At 32.4% G+C, this 18001-nt stretch overlaps 1 protein-coding gene across 1 annotated transcript in view; it reads right to left on the bottom strand.

Annotated features, from left to right (window-relative positions):
- tspan2b (tetraspanin 2b) overlaps positions 1-13315 on the bottom strand; it is a gene marked incomplete at both ends in the record, with an annotated part of 57925 nt that extends 44610 nt beyond the window's left edge. Inside the window, one exon of the mRNA XM_080733324.1 lies at positions 13247-13315. Within this exon, the coding sequence (XP_080589450.1) occupies positions 13247-13315 (69 nt within the window). The remainder of the gene's footprint in view (positions 1-13246) is intronic.
- Between the last annotated feature and the right edge of the window lie 4686 nt (positions 13316-18001).

The following is an 18001-nucleotide window of genomic DNA, read 5'->3' on the forward strand; positions in this document are numbered from 1 at the left end:
TTATTGGCACAGTAAAACAGTTTGGGAATATTTTTTAGAGGTACTTAGGAACATCATGAACAAGGTGACATAGTTGTTTTATGGTAACAAATCTTCTTAATTTTTATCTGATTTTATACTTTTTGCTCTATAGCGGATGGATTATGGTAATATTTGTCGAATTTATTATAAATTATTGGCACAGTAAAAAAGTTTGGGAATATTTTTTAGAGGTACTCAGGAACATCATGAACAAGGTGACAGAGTTGGTTTATGGTAACAAATCTTTTTGATTTTTATCTGATTTTATACTTTTTGCTCTATAGCGGATGGATTATGGTAATATTTGTCGAATTTATTATAAATTATTGGCACAGTAAAAAAGTTTGGGAATATTTTTTAGAGGTACTTAGGAACATCATGAACAAGGTGACAGAGTTGGTTTATGGTAACAAATCTTTTTGATTTTTATCTGATTTTATACTTTTTGCTCTATAGCGGATGGATTATGGTAATATTTGTCGAATTTATTATAAATTATTGGCACAGTAAAAAAGTTTGGGAATATTTTTTAGAGGTACTCAGGAACATCATGAACAAGGTGACAGAGTTGGTTTATGGTAACAAATCTTTTTGATTTTTATCTGATTTTATACTTTTAGCTCTATAGCGGATGGATTATGGTAATATTTGTCGAATTTATTATAAATTATTGGCACAGTAAAACAGGTCAGGAATATTTTTAGAGGTACTTAGGAACATCATGAACAAGGTGACAGAGTTGATTTATGGTAACAAATCTTTTTGATTTTTATCTGATTTTATACTTTTTGCTCTATAGCGGATGGATTATGGTAATATTTGTCGAATTTATTATAAATTATTGGCACAGTAAAAAAGTTTGGGAATATTTTTTAGAGGTACTTAGGAACATCATGAACAAGGTGACAGAGTTGGTTTATGGTAACAAATCTTTTTGATTTTTATCTGATTTTATACTTTTTGCTCTATAGCGGATGGATTATGGTAATATTTGTCGAATTTATTATGAATTATTGGCACAGTAAAAAAGTTTGGGAATATTTTTTAGAGGTACTCAGGAACATCATGAACAAGGTGACAGAGTTGGTTTATGGTAACAAATCTTTTTGATTTTTATCTGATTTTATACTTTTAGCTCTATAGCGGATGGATTATGGTAACATTTGTCGAATTTATTATAAATTATTGGCACAGTAAAAAAGTTTGGGAATATTTTTTAGAGGTACTTAGGAACATCATGAACAAGGTGACAGAGTTGGTTTATGGTAACAAATCTTTTTGATTTTTATCTGATTTTATACTTTTAGCTCTATAGCGGATGGATTATGGTAATATTTGTCGAATTTATTATAAATTATTGGCACAGTAAAAAAGTTTGGGAATATTTTTTAGAGGTACTTAGGAACATCATGAACAAGGTGACAGAGTTGGTTTATGGTAACAAATCTTTTTGATTTTTATCTGATTTTATACTTTTTGCTCTATAGCGGATGGATTATGGTAATATTTGTCGAATTTATTATAAATTATTGGCACAGTAAAACAGGTCAGGAATATTTTTAGAGGTACTTAGGAACATCATGAACAAGGTGACAGAGTTGATTTATGGTAACAAATCTTTTTGATTTTTATCTGATTTTATACTTTTTGCTCTATAGCTGATGGATTATGGTAATATTTGTCGAATTTATTATAAATTATTGGCACAGTAAAAAAGTTTGGGAATATTTTTTAGAGGTACTTAGGAACATCATGAACAAGGTGACAGAGTTGGTTTATGGTAACAAATCTTTTTGATTTTTATCTGATTTTATACTTTTTGCTCTATAGCGGATGGATTATGGTAATATTTGTCGAATTTATTATAAATTATTGGCACAGTAAAAAAGTTTGGGAATATTTTTTAGAGGTACTCAGGAACATCATGAACAAGGTGACAGTTGGTTTATGGTAACAAATCTTTTTGATTTTTATCTGATTTTATACTTTTAGCTCTATAGCGGATGGATTATGGTAATATTTGTCGAATTTATTATAAATTATTGGCACAGTAAAAAAGTTTGGGAATATTTTTTAGAGGTACTCAGGAACATCATGAACAAGGTGACAGAGTTGGTTTATGGTAACAAATCTTTTTGATTTTTATCTGATTTTATACTTTTAGCTCTATAGCGGATGGATTATGGTAACATTTGTCGAATTTATTATAAATTATTGGCACAGTAAAAAAGTTTGGGAATATTTTTTAGAGGTACTTAGGAACATCATGAACAAGGTGACAGAGTTGGTTTATGGTAACAAATCTTTTTGATTTTTATCTGATTTTATACTTTTAGCTCTATAGCGGATGGATTATGGTAATATTTGTCGAATTTATTATAAATTATTGGCACAGTAAAAAAGTTTGGGAATATTTTTTAGAGGTACTTAGGAACATCATGAACAAGGTGACAGAGTTGGTTTATGGTAACAAATCTTTTTGATTTTTATCTGATTTTATACTTTTAGCTCTATAGCGGATGGATTATGGTAATATTTGTCGAATTTATTATAAATTATTGGCACAGTAAAAAAGGTTGGGAATATTTTTTAGAGGTACTTAGGAACATCATGAACAAGGTGACAGAGTTGGTTTATGGTAACAAATCTTTTTGATTTTTATCTGATTTTATACTTTTAGCTCTATAGCGGATGGATTATGGTAATATTTGTCGAATTTATTATAAATTATTGGCACAGTAAAAAAGTTTGGGAATATTTTTTAGAGGTACTTAGGAACATCATGAACAAGGTGACAGAGTTGGTTTATGGTAACAAATCTTTTTGATTTTTATCTGATTTTATACTTTTAGCTCTATAGCGGATGGATTATGGTAATATTTGTCGAATTTATTATAAATTATTGGCACAGTAAAAAAGTTTGGGAATATTTTTTAGAGGTACTTAGGAACATCATGAACAAGGTGACAGAGTTGGTTTATGGTAACAAATCTTTTTGATTTTTATCTGATTTTATACTTTTAGCTCTATAGCGGATGGATTATGGTAATATTTGTCGAATTTATTATAAATTATTGGCACAGTAAAAAAGTTTGGGAATATTTTTTAGAGGTACTTAGGAACATCATGAACAAGGTGACAGAGTTGGTTTATGGTAACAAATCTTTTTGATTTTTATCTGATTTTATACTTTTAGCTCTATAGCGGATGGATTATGGTAATATTTGTCGAATTTATTATAAATTATTGGCACAGTAAAAAAGTTTGGGAATATTTTTTAGAGGTACTTAGGAACATCATGAACAAGGTGACAGAGTTGGTTTATGGTAACAAATCTTTTTGATTTTTATCTGATTTTATACTTTTTGCTCTATAGCGGATGGATTATGGTAATATTTGTCGAATTTATTATAAATTATTGGCACAGTAAAACAGGTCAGGAATATTTTTAGAGGTACTTAGGAACATCATGAACAAGGTGACAGAGTTGATTTATGGTAACAAATCTTTTTGATTTTTATCTGATTTTATACTTTTTGCTCTATAGCGGATGGATTATGGTAATATTTGTCGAATTTATTATAAATTATTGGCACAGTAAAAAAGTTTGGGAATATTTTTTAGAGGTACTTAGGAACATCATGAACAAGGTGACAGAGTTGGTTTATGGTAACAAATCTTTTTGATTTTTATCTGATTTTATACTTTTTGCTCTATAGCGGATGGATTATGGTAATATTTGTCGAATTTATTATAAATTATTGGCACAGTAAAACAGGTCAGGAATATTTTTAGAGGTACTTAGGAACATCATGAACAAGGTGACAGAGTTGATTTATGGTAACAAATCTTTTTGATTTTTATCTGATTTTATACTTTTTGCTCTATAGCGGATGGATTATGGTAATATTTGTCGAATTTATTATAAATTATTGGCACAGTACAAAAGTTTGGGAATATTTTTTAGAGGTACTTAGGAACATCATGAACAAGGTGACAGAGTTGGTTTATGGTAACAAATCTTTTTGATTTTTATCTGATTTTATACTTTTTGCTCTATAGCGGATGGATTATGGTAATATTTGTCGAATTTATTATAAATTATTGGCACAGTAAAACAGGTCAGGAATATTTTTAGAGGTACTTAGGAACATCATGAACAAGGTGACAGAGTTGATTTATGGTAACAAATCTTTTTGATTTTTATCTGATTTTATACTTTTTGCTCTATAGCGGATGGATTATGGTAATATTTGTCGAATTTATTATAAATTATTGGCACAGTAAAACAGGTCAGGAATATTTTTAGAGGTACTTAGGAACATCATGAACAAGGTGACAGAGTTGATTTATGGTAACAAATCTTTTTGATTTTTATCTGATTTTATACTTTTTGCTCTATAGCGGATGGATTATGGTAATATTTGTCGAATTTATTATAAATTATTGGCACAGTAAAAAAGTTTGGGAATATTTTTTAGAGGTACTTAGGAACATCATGAACAAGGTGACAGAGTTGGTTTATGGTAACAAATCTTTTTGATTTTTATCTGATTTTATACTTTTTGCTCTATAGCGGATGGATTATGGTAATATTTGTCGAATTTATTATAAATTATTGGCACAGTAAAACAGGTCAGGAATATTTTTAGAGGTACTTAGGAACATCATGAACAAGGTGACAGAGTTGATTTATGGTAACAAATCTTTTTGATTTTTATCTGATTTTATACTTTTTGCTCTATAGCGGATGGATTATGGTAATATTTGTCGAATTTATTATAAATTATTGGCACAGTAAAAAAGTTTGGGAATATTTTTTAGAGGTACTTAGGAACATCATGAACAAGGTGACAGAGTTGGTTTATGGTAACAAATCTTTTTGATTTTTATCTGATTTTATACTTTTTGCTCTATAGCGGATGGATTATGGTAATATTTGTCGAATTTATTATAAATTATTGGCACAGTAAAACAGGTCAGGAATATTTTTAGAGGTACTTAGGAACATCATGAACAAGGTGACAGAGTTGGTTTATGGTAACAAATCTTTTTGATTTTTATCTGATTTTATACTTTTTGCTCTATAGCGGATGGATTATGGTAATATTTGTCGAATTTATTATAAATTATTGGCACAGTAAAACAGGTCAGGAATATTTTTAGAGGTACTTAGGAACATCATGAACAAGGTGACAGAGTTGATTTATGGTAACAAATCTTTTTGATTTTTATCTGATTTTATACTTTTTGCTCTATAGCGGATGGATTATGGTAATATTTGTCAAATTTATTATAAATTATTGGCACAGTAAAACAGGTCAGGAATATTTTTAGAGGTACTTAGGAACATCATGAACAAGGTGACAGAGTTGATTTATGGTAACAAATCTTTTTGATTTTTATCTGATTTTATACTTTTTGCTCTATAGCGGATGGATTATGGTAATATTTGTCGAATTTATTATAAATTATTGGCACAGTAAAAAAGTTTGGGAATATTTTTTAGAGGTACTTAGGAACATCATGAACAAGGTGACAGAGTTGGTTTATGGTAACAAATCTTTTTGATTTTTATCTGATTTTATACTTTTTGCTCTATAGCGGATGGATTATGGTAATATTTGTCGAATTTATTATGAATTATTGGCACAGTAAAAAAGTTTGGGAATATTTTTTAGAGGTACTCAGGAACATCATGAACAAGGTGACAGAGTTGGTTTATGGTAACAAATCTTTTTGATTTTTATCTGATTTTATACTTTTTGCTCTATAGCGGATGGATTATGGTAATATTTGTCGAATTTATTATAAATTATTGGCACAGTAAAAAAGTTTGGGAATATTTTTTAGAGGTACTTAGGAACATCATGAACAAGGTGACAGAGTTGGTTTATGGTAACAAATCTTTTTGATTTTTATCTGATTTTATACTTTTTGCTCTATAGCGGATGGATTATGGTAATATTTGTCGAATTTATTATAAATTATTGGCACAGTAAAAAAGTTTGGGAATATTTTTTAGAGGTACTCAGGAACATCATGAACAAGGTGACAGAGTTGGTTTATGGTAACAAATCTTTTTGATTTTTATCTGATTTTATACTTTTAGCTCTATAGCGGATGGATTATGGTAATATTTGTCGAATTTATTATAAATTATTGGCACAGTAAAAAAGTTTGGGAATATTTTTTAGAGGTACTCAGGAACATCATGAACAAGGTGACAGAGTTGGTTTATGGTAACAAATCTTTTTGATTTTTATCTGATTTTATACTTTTAGCTCTATAGCGGATGGATTATGGTAACATTTGTCGAATTTATTATAAATTATTGGCACAGTAAAAAAGTTTGGGAATATTTTTTAGAGGTACTTAGGAACATCATGAACAAGGTGACAGAGTTGGTTTATGGTAACAAATCTTTTTGATTTTTATCTGATTTTATACTTTTAGCTCTATAGCGGATGGATTATGGTAATATTTGTCGAATTTATTATAAATTATTGGCACAGTAAAAAAGTTTGGGAATATTTTTTAGAGGTACTTAGGAACATCATGAACAAGGTGACAGAGTTGGTTTATGGTAACAAATCTTTTTGATTTTTATCTGATTTTATACTTTTTGCTCTATAGCGGATGGATTATGGTAATATTTGTCGAATTTATTATAAATTATTGGCACAGTAAAACAGGTCAGGAATATTTTTAGAGGTACTTAGGAACATCATGAACAAGGTGACAGAGTTGATTTATGGTAACAAATCTTTTTGATTTTTATCTGATTTTATACTTTTTGCTCTATAGCGGATGGATTATGGTAATATTTGTCGAATTTATTATAAATTATTGGCACAGTAAAAAAGTTTGGGAATATTTTTTAGAGGTACTCAGGAACATCATGAACAAGGTGACAGAGTTGGTTTATGGTAACAAATCTTTTTGATTTTTATCTGATTTTATACTTTTTGCTCTATAGCGGATGGATTATGGTAATATTTGTCGAATTTATTATAAATTATTGGCACAGTAAAAAAGTTTGGGAATATTTTTTAGAGGTACTTAGGAACATCATGAACAAGGTGACAGAGTTGGTTTATGGTAACAAATCTTTTTGATTTTTATCTGATTTTATACTTTTTGCTCTATAGCGGATGGATTATGGTAATATTTGTCGAATTTATTATAAATTATTGGCACAGTAAAACAGGTCAGGAATATTTTTAGAGGTACTTAGGAACATCATGAACAAGGTGACAGAGTTGATTTATGGTAACAAATCTTTTTGATTTTTATCTGATTTTATACTTTTTGCTCTATAGCGGATGGATTATGGTAATATTTGTCGAATTTATTATAAATTATTGGCACAGTAAAACAGGTCAGGAATATTTTTAGAGGTACTTAGGAACATCATGAACAAGGTGACAGAGTTGATTTATGGTAACAAATCTTTTTGATTTTTATCTGATTTTATACTTTTTGCTCTATAGCGGATGGATTATGGTAATATTTGTCGAATTTATTATAAATTATTGGCACAGTAAAAAAGTTTGGGAATATTTTTTAGAGGTACTTAGGAACATCATGAACAAGGTGACAGAGTTGGTTTATGGTAACAAATCTTTTTGATTTTTATCTGATTTTATACTTTTTGCTCTATAGCGGATGGATTATGGTAATATTTGTCGAATTTATTATAAATTATTGGCACAGTAAAACAGGTCAGGAATATTTTTAGAGGTACTTAGGAACATCATGAACAAGGTGACAGAGTTGATTTATGGTAACAAATCTTTTTGATTTTTATCTGATTTTATACTTTTTGCTCTATAGCGGATGGATTATGGTAATATTTGTCGAATTTATTATAAATTATTGGCACAGTAAAAAAGTTTGGGAATATTTTTTAGAGGTACTTAGGAACATCATGAACAAGGTGACAGAGTTGGTTTATGGTAACAAATCTTTTTGATTTTTATCTGATTTTATACTTTTTGCTCTATAGCGGATGGATTATGGTAATATTTGTCGAATTTATTATAAATTATTGGCACAGTAAAACAGGTCAGGAATATTTTTAGAGGTACTTAGGAACATCATGAACAAGGTGACAGAGTTGGTTTATGGTAACAAATCTTTTTGATTTTTATCTGATTTTATACTTTTTGCTCTATAGCGGATGGATTATGGTAATATTTGTCGAATTTATTATAAATTATTGGCACAGTAAAACAGGTCAGGAATATTTTTAGAGGTACTTAGGAACATCATGAACAAGGTGACAGAGTTGATTTATGGTAACAAATCTTTTTGATTTTTATCTGATTTTATACTTTTTGCTCTATAGCGGATGGATTATGGTAATATTTGTCAAATTTATTATAAATTATTGGCACAGTAAAACAGGTCAGGAATATTTTTAGAGGTACTTAGGAACATCATGAACAAGGTGACAGAGTTGATTTATGGTAACAAATCTTTTTGATTTTTATCTGATTTTATACTTTTTGCTCTATAGCGGATGGATTATGGTAATATTTGTCGAATTTATTATAAATTATTGGCACAGTAAAAAAGTTTGGGAATATTTTTTAGAGGTACTTAGGAACATCATGAACAAGGTGACAGAGTTGGTTTATGGTAACAAATCTTTTTGATTTTTATCTGATTTTATACTTTTTGCTCTATAGCGGATGGATTATGGTAATATTTGTCGAATTTATTATGAATTATTGGCACAGTAAAAAAGTTTGGGAATATTTTTTAGAGGTACTCAGGAACATCATGAACAAGGTGACAGAGTTGGTTTATGGTAACAAATCTTTTTGATTTTTATCTGATTTTATACTTTTTGCTCTATAGCGGATGGATTATGGTAATATTTGTCGAATTTATTATAAATTATTGGCACAGTAAAAAAGTTTGGGAATATTTTTTAGAGGTACTTAGGAACATCATGAACAAGGTGACAGAGTTGGTTTATGGTAACAAATCTTTTTGATTTTTATCTGATTTTATACTTTTTGCTCTATAGCGGATGGATTATGGTAATATTTGTCGAATTTATTATAAATTATTGGCACAGTAAAAAAGTTTGGGAATATTTTTTAGAGGTACTCAGGAACATCATGAACAAGGTGACAGAGTTGGTTTATGGTAACAAATCTTTTTGATTTTTATCTGATTTTATACTTTTAGCTCTATAGCGGATGGATTATGGTAATATTTGTCGAATTTATTATAAATTATTGGCACAGTAAAAAAGTTTGGGAATATTTTTTAGAGGTACTCAGGAACATCATGAACAAGGTGACAGAGTTGGTTTATGGTAACAAATCTTTTTGATTTTTATCTGATTTTATACTTTTAGCTCTATAGCGGATGGATTATGGTAACATTTGTCGAATTTATTATAAATTATTGGCACAGTAAAAAAGTTTGGGAATATTTTTTAGAGGTACTTAGGAACATCATGAACAAGGTGACAGAGTTGGTTTATGGTAACAAATCTTTTTGATTTTTATCTGATTTTATACTTTTAGCTCTATAGCGGATGGATTATGGTAATATTTGTCGAATTTATTATAAATTATTGGCACAGTAAAAAAGTTTGGGAATATTTTTTAGAGGTACTTAGGAACATCATGAACAAGGTGACAGAGTTGGTTTATGGTAACAAATCTTTTTGATTTTTATCTGATTTTATACTTTTTGCTCTATAGCGGATGGATTATGGTAATATTTGTCGAATTTATTATAAATTATTGGCACAGTAAAACAGGTCAGGAATATTTTTAGAGGTACTTAGGAACATCATGAACAAGGTGACAGAGTTGATTTATGGTAACAAATCTTTTTGATTTTTATCTGATTTTATACTTTTTGCTCTATAGCGGATGGATTATGGTAATATTTGTCGAATTTATTATAAATTATTGGCACAGTAAAAAAGTTTGGGAATATTTTTTAGAGGTACTCAGGAACATCATGAACAAGGTGACAGAGTTGGTTTATGGTAACAAATCTTTTTGATTTTTATCTGATTTTATACTTTTTGCTCTATAGCGGATGGATTATGGTAATATTTGTCGAATTTATTATAAATTATTGGCACAGTAAAAAAGTTTGGGAATATTTTTTAGAGGTACTTAGGAACATCATGAACAAGGTGACAGAGTTGGTTTATGGTAACATCTTTTTGATTTTTATCTGATTTTATACTTTTTGCTCTATAGCGGATGGATTATGGTAATATTTGTCGAATTTATTATAAATTATTGGCACAGTAAAAAAGTTTGGGAATATTTTTTAGAGGTACTCAGGAACATCATGAACAAGGTGACAGAGTTGGTTTATGGTAACAAATCTTTTTGATTTTTATCTGATTTTATACTTTTAGCTCTATTGCGGATGGATTATGGTAATATTTGTCGAATTTATTATAAATTATTGGCACAGTAAAAAAGTTTGGGAATATTTTTTAGAGGTACTCAGGAACATCATGAACAAGGTGACAGAGTTGGTTTATGGTAACAAATCTTTTTGATTTTTATCTGATTTTATACTTTTAGCTCTATAGCGGATGGATTATGGTAATATTTGTCGAATTTATTATAAATTATTGGCACAGTAAAAAAGTTTGGGAATATTTTTTAGAGGTACTTAGGAACATCATGAACAAGGTGACAGAGTTGTTTTATGGTAACAAATCTTTTTGATTTTTATCTGATTTTATACTTTTTGCTCTATAGCGGATGGATTATGGTAAGATTTGTCGAATTTATTATAAATTATTGGCACAGTAAAAAAGGTTGGGAATATTTTTTAGAGGTACTTAGGAACATCATGAACAAGGTGACATAGTTGTTTTATGGTAACAAATCTTTTTGATTTTTATCAGATTTTATACTTTTTGCTCTATAGCGGATGGATTATGGTAATATTTGTCGAATTTATTATAAATTATTGGCACAGTAAAAAAGGTTGGGAATATTTTTTAGAGGTACTTAGGAACATCATGAACAAGGTGACATAGTTGTTTTATGGTAACAAATCTTTTTGATTTTTATCAGATTTTATACTTTTAGCTGTATAGCGAAGGTTTATGGTAATATTTGTCGAATTTATTATAAATTATTGGCACAGTAAAACACTTTGGGAATATTTTTTAGAGGTACTTAGGAACATCATGAACAAGGTGACATAGTTGTTTTATGGTAACAAATCTTTTTGATTTTTATCTGATTTTATACTTTTTGCTCTATAGCGGATGGATTATGGTAATATTTGTCGAATTTATTATAAATTATTGGCACAGTAAAAAAGGTTGGGAATATTTTTTAGAGGTACTTAGGAACATCATGAACAAAGTGACAGAGTTGGTTTATGGTAACAAATCTTTTTGATTTTTATCTGATTTTATACTTTTTGCTCTATAGCGGATGGATTATGGTAATATTTGTCGAATTTATTATAAATTATTGGCACAGTAAAACAGGTCAGGAATATTTTTAGAGGTACTTAGGTACATCATGAACAAGGTGACATAGTTGTTTTATGGTAACAAATCTTCTTAATTTTTATCAGATTTTATACTTTTTGCAGTATAGCGAATGGATTATGGTAATATTTGTAGAATTTATTATAAATTATTGGCACAGTAAAACAGGTCAGGAATATTTTTAGAGGTACTTAGGTACATCATGAATAAGGTGACATAGTTGTTTTATGGTAACAAATCTTCTTAATTTTTATCAGATTTTATACTTTTTGCAGTATAGCGAATGGATTATGGTAATATTTGTAGAATTTATTATAAATTATTGGCACAGTAAAAAAGTTTGGGAATATTTTTTAGAGGTACTTAGGAACATCATCATATTCATTCAGTATATGAGCTACAGACATCAGTACTCTATACATTATATTCATTCAGTATATGAGCTACAGACATCACTATACATCATATTCATTCAGTATATGAGCTACAGACATCACTACTCTATACATCATATTCATTCAGTATTTGAGCTACAGACATCACTACTCTATACATCATATTCATTCAGTATATGAGCTACAGACATCACTATACATCATATTCATTCAGTATATGAGCTACAGACATCACTACATCATATTCATTCAGTATATGAGCTACAGACATCACTACTCTATACATCATATTCATTCAGTATATGAGCTACAGACATCACTACTCTATACATCATATTCATTCAGTATATGAGCTACAGACATCACTACTCTATACATCATATTCATTCAGTATATGAGCTACAGACATCACTACTATATACATCATATTCATTCAGTATATGAGCTACAGACATCACTACTCTATGCATCATATTCATTCAGTATATGAGCTACAGACATCACTACTCTATGCCATCATATTCATTCAGTATATGAGCTACAGACATCACTACTCTATGCCATCATATTCATTCAGTATATGAGCTACAGACATCACTACTCTATACATCATATTCATTCAGTATATGAGCTACAGACATCACTACATCATATTCATTCAGTATATGAGCTACAGACATCACTACTCTATACATCATATTCATTCAGTGTATGAGCTACAGACATCACTATTCTATACATCATATTCATTCAGTATGAGCTACAGACATCACTACTATGCATCGTATTCATTCAGTATATGAGCTACTGACATCACTACGTGGGGGGGGGGGGGGGGGGGTCTAATTTAAAGCATCTGTCGATTGAATAGTATGTAGTTCCATATTTTATACACCCTTGGTCTCGAAAGTCTAGAAATTCTAATTTACCAGCTCGCCTTGAACGCACCATCCCCTTGTCAAACCGTAAACAGCCGTGTAGAAGCGCAACATATTTTGAAGTGAGGATAGCGCGACCAGCTTTTCCTGAAGAGTAGATGGCGTGACCGCAGTTGCGTGCGCTCACTTTGAGAGCTGCACTGCCGAGGATGGACGGCAAAACATCATGCACTTGCTGCAGTTCCTTCATGCACGCACAAACAAACAACACACTAGAGTGTATACAATCATCATCATCATTAGCCTTGGATCAAAACTATCATAGATAGATGTATCGGACTTTTACTTTCGTATCTATGATGCAAATGTCAAAATCGATCTATGATAGTCTTGATCCATATGGCTGCATCAGCACCAGAGAATGCGCATGCATGCACGCGTGCACTTACCCAGAATATGAAGTTGAAGACGAACAAAAGGTATTTGACACATTTCATCCCTCCTTCCACTTTCCCCATCTTCTTGGCTGCTGTTGTGCTTCGGTGTTAATATTCGTACCACTGAGTTAAATTAATTAATTACACGAAGAAGCAGTTGTTGCTTGTATTGTTGTTATTGCCTCCACAGTCAGCAGCAATAATATAACGGTCCACTCTTGTCACAACACTTCAGAGCATGAAGTGCTGTCAGTTTAGGCAACAGTCAGTCTCTCACACACACACACACACGCACATCCACACACGCCATAGACACGCACACACACGCGCGCACCTACACAACAGCGAGTCTTTCCAGACCGCCCATTTCAATAATGTAGAGGGGGGGCTCAAGGGGACTCGGGACAACACGATTGGAAGTCGGCTCCTACGCAGTGACGACGAGTTTCATTGAAAATGAAGCCCAACCAATATAAGCCCCCCTCCTTTTCCACGTTCCAGGGACAGCCTGGGTCAAAGTCTACATTAGACAAACACGTTGACGGAGATAATGTTAAGTAAAGAAATAAAATAAAATAAGATAAAATAAAATAAAAATAAATAAATAAATGAATGAATAAATAAATACCTTAAAGATTGTGTGTGTGTGTGTGTGTGTGTGTGTGTGTGTGCGTGCGTGCGTGCGTGCGTGCGTGTGTGTGTGTTGTGGTTGAAAGGGATGGTGACTTGTGGTCTCTTTCAAGTTCAATAGGGAGCATCTGGGAAGATATAGGAGTGACCTTCACCTCAATTGTCACTTTACTGACTGAAATATCCCAAATAAATTATATCTGTCTGTCTGTACGTCTGTCAGTCCGCCTGTCTGTCCCCCACATATCGAGGACCGTCCAGAAATATCTATAAATCCACACATCTTGTGTGTCTTTGTCCATTTTATGTCCATACATGGAGATATCTGTATTTGTACTGTATGTGGGTGGGTGACGTGACGTAGCGTTTTCGCTGTCCTCGGTGTCAAAAATGTATAAATAAAAAATATATTTGTCAAAAACCTTCTGAATATTGTGCAGGACATTAAGCTTTATGTGAACTTACTCAAGATTAAAACATTTCATTCCTCATTTCTTCAGAATCTTCAACCAAACATGGTAAATGTCATCTGGTGTGACTGTCCCGACCTTGTTTCTCAAAGTGGGAACTTGAATAAAACTAAGAAAAATAATTGCTAAAATTCATTTAAAAATGAATTTAGGCAAAAAAAATGTCTATTTGTGAGCCTATAGCTTTTCAAAGTCCAAGCATAATGTTTTCAGTCATTTCTGATCAAAAAGATTTTGTCCCCCAAACCAAAATCATCTGGTGTGACACTAGTTTGGAAAAATTAAACAGGCAATAATTTGGACACCTACTGGGCTAGAGAGGTCCTTCTTCTGTAAGGCTATTCAGCACTCCCAGCACAACTGCAAGACAGGTGTCTGAGGTGAGTTATGATTTTAACATTTTCATGAAATGCCATCTTGTTGAAACTTTGACAAGTGTGGCACTTCTGGATGTCATCTGGTGTGACACCTTTTTCATTAATAAAGCAAAAGTTATTTGAAACTTTGGTCATAATTACATGTAAATCTAGGTTGTTTTGTTATAGCTAGCATGTTGTTAGCATGCTAATGTGTACCTGGTAGCCTCAAGGTAGTCCTAAATGCAGAAAACGTCATCTGGTGTGACACTTCGTCATCTGGTGTGACATATCTGCTTGTCACGCCAGATGACTTGATTGTCACACCAGATGATATATACTGTATTTTCCTACAGACATAACAATAAATAACAAGTCCCATGTTTCTTTTGTCCATTTAAAACATTTTAACATGTTTAAAACAACGTTTTAAACATTTTTACATAATTTAATTTAGCTTCATTCGGTGATACAGCAAATTCATCAGACAGAGCAGAAACCCCTTCACAGAAACCTAAACCTTATATTGTGGTAACACTTTATAATAACTATCCGTTATAAGCAGTTAATATAAGACACTTGACAACAGAAAATGGGTGGTACAGAAAATGTGATTTTATTATTTCCAAAATACACAAACATACTGTATAGTGATGAATGAAGTGCGATTGCAAGTCATCAGCTCAACTGGCTTCATCAGGTGAAGCAGTTCAGACACATCAAGGAGAGCATCCAACCCAATGAAATGGTCTTGCATATAGACTTTTCTGAGAACTATGCATGTAAACTAAACACAGAGATTCAGGCGTTTCATTTTGGTGGCAATAGGCAGCAGGCAACAGTGCATACCGGAGTTGCCTACTCAGTCAGTGGCTCCCAGTGCTATGCCACCATTTCACAGTCCTTACGCCATGATGAGCGTGCTGTGTGGGCACACATCAAGCCAGTTATTGATGATTTCCGAGGAAAACAAGACAATGCAATTGACACCCTGCATGTCCTCAGTGATGGGCCAGCAACCCAGTACCGGAATCGCACAAACTGCTTCCTCATGAGCAGCATTCCTTATACATGGGGATTCAAGAGGGTCACCTGGAACTTTTCAGAGCGTTCCCATGGAAAGGGCGCACCTGATGGTGTGGGAGGGGTGCTGAAGCGTAAGGCAGACATGTATGTCCTCGGAGGCAGTGACCTACAAACACCGAGGGATCTGTGTGAGTATTTACAGAAGTCCTCTGAAAAAGTCACTGTCATGTGGATCGAAGAAGAGAAGATATCCAACATGGATGAAATGGTCCCTCCATCAGTGCGTCCAGTGACTGGCATCAGCACTACGCACCAGGTTCTTTCTATCTTCCCAGGAAAGATAGTTTACAGAGACCTGAGTTGTTTCTGCCAGTTTCCTCAGATCTGCACCTGTCACAACCCACGGAAATTACAGTTCGACCAAGTCTCCAGGGCTGAGGTGCCAGGTGACAAGACAAGTGATGAGTAAGTATAACTAAATCATTCTCTTTGCCAATTTTATGATACCTGTAATTGTACCTGTTTAATGACAATAAAGTAACTTATGTCATCCATTCATTCCTTTTCTTCCTTAACTAAGTGGTGGCCCATCTGCGGAACTGCCCCCTTCCCAGGTCAGCTGCAGGCCCAAAACAGCTTCCGGAGCTCAGTGAGTATAACATACTTGGCAAACTTGAGGACTTGCTAGTAATTACATTTTACTACTAAAAACAATCTACCTGACAAATAAATTACATTTAAATGTCTCCTCCTGAAGGTCTTCTACTCAGGTGCTGGACACAAGTGCATCTATTGGAGAGGCCCAAGCTGAGGATTCAGACACCTCCTCAGATGAATACACACAAGGACAGTTTGTCATAATCAAATATGAGGGAAAGCCATATGTGGGGCAGATTGTTACCATTAATAAGGAGGGGCTAGAGATAAACTGCATGAATCAAACTTGGAAAAATGAAAAATGGTTTTGTCTGGCCAAAGGGGCGAGACTGCATTTTCTACAAAGAGCAGGAAGTTGTCTGTGGCATAGCAGAACCGCAACAGGGCAAACGGTTTGCTACCCTCACCAAATGTGACTGGCTGATGTACAATACAGTCTAAATGTCTATACCCTCACCAAATGTGACTGGCTGATGTACAATGCAGTCTAAATGTCAATTCTAATCTAATCTAATACTTTTGTACTTTCACTCACTGGACTGGACAATGAGGTAAGGTAGGACCCGAGACAAACATAGCGAAAATAGCTGATCTACAAGCTCTCAACGCATTGTGCTGCGAGAGCTTGTAGATCAGCTATTTTCGGAGTTGCACAACCCAGCACTCTTTAGCTAGTGGAGATGTGGTGTAACGACATGATTCGTAAATACATTTGTTCAACTCAAAATGCTGTGTTCAAGTTCAGGAGACTTCGGAAAAAAGTAATACACCTGAATGCTGAGTTGTTTCCAATAATTGGTGTTAATAAAATGTTGCCTTGGCTCCCAGTGTGGCTATGCACCTTATTGTCTCTTTAAGATCCTTCTGCCGTGGGCCGGCAGAAGACTTAGGTGTGCGTAGCATTCCTGTGCACATCCTCATCATCCATCTACTACTACAATTCTTTGTTATCCTATGTTAAGGCCCAACAATACTATCCTGTTCAGAAATATTAAGGCCATGTTATTTAATGTTAAAGCAATTTTACTGTTGCTGTTTTTCCTGGGTAATTGTTTAATCAATCAGTAAAGTTCAGTACTCACTAATAGGTAGGTTAAAACACAGTTTGCTTTGACACATGAAGATATGGTCATCTGGTGTGACACTAAGTCATCTGGTGTGACATTCCAAATAGTGAGAAATCATACCTTTATTAATGATGAAACCGAAAAAATGTGTATGGTTTACATAGAAAATAGTATCAGGAAGAGTCACAAATATTTGTGTAATTTTAAAGAAAGTTTTTGTCAGAATAAAATTAAAATATGTTGAAAGATCGACAACATGGGCCTCACACAGAGTGTTGATTATGAAAAAAATATACAGATTCAATTAATTTTCACAAAACTATAGTGGATCACAGGTTAGTTATGATAAAGGACTTTGATAAAGTGAGTAACTTAAGAAAGGTGTACTCCATTTTCATTTTATGAACAATTATTGTCATGTCACACCAGATGACGGTTTTAGGCACAAGTACAACAAACTGCTCAATAAAGTCTGATTCCAATAAAATATCTAAAAACAAAATGTGTTTCCATAAAGTTGAGAGTGAGTAGAACAAAAGTAAATAATTTTTATGCCTGCTA

This window comes from Nannobrachium achirus (assembly GCF_963921795.1).
Source record: "Nannobrachium achirus genome assembly, chromosome: 9".
Taxonomy (NCBI): domain Eukaryota; kingdom Metazoa; phylum Chordata; class Actinopteri; order Myctophiformes; family Myctophidae; genus Nannobrachium; species Nannobrachium achirus.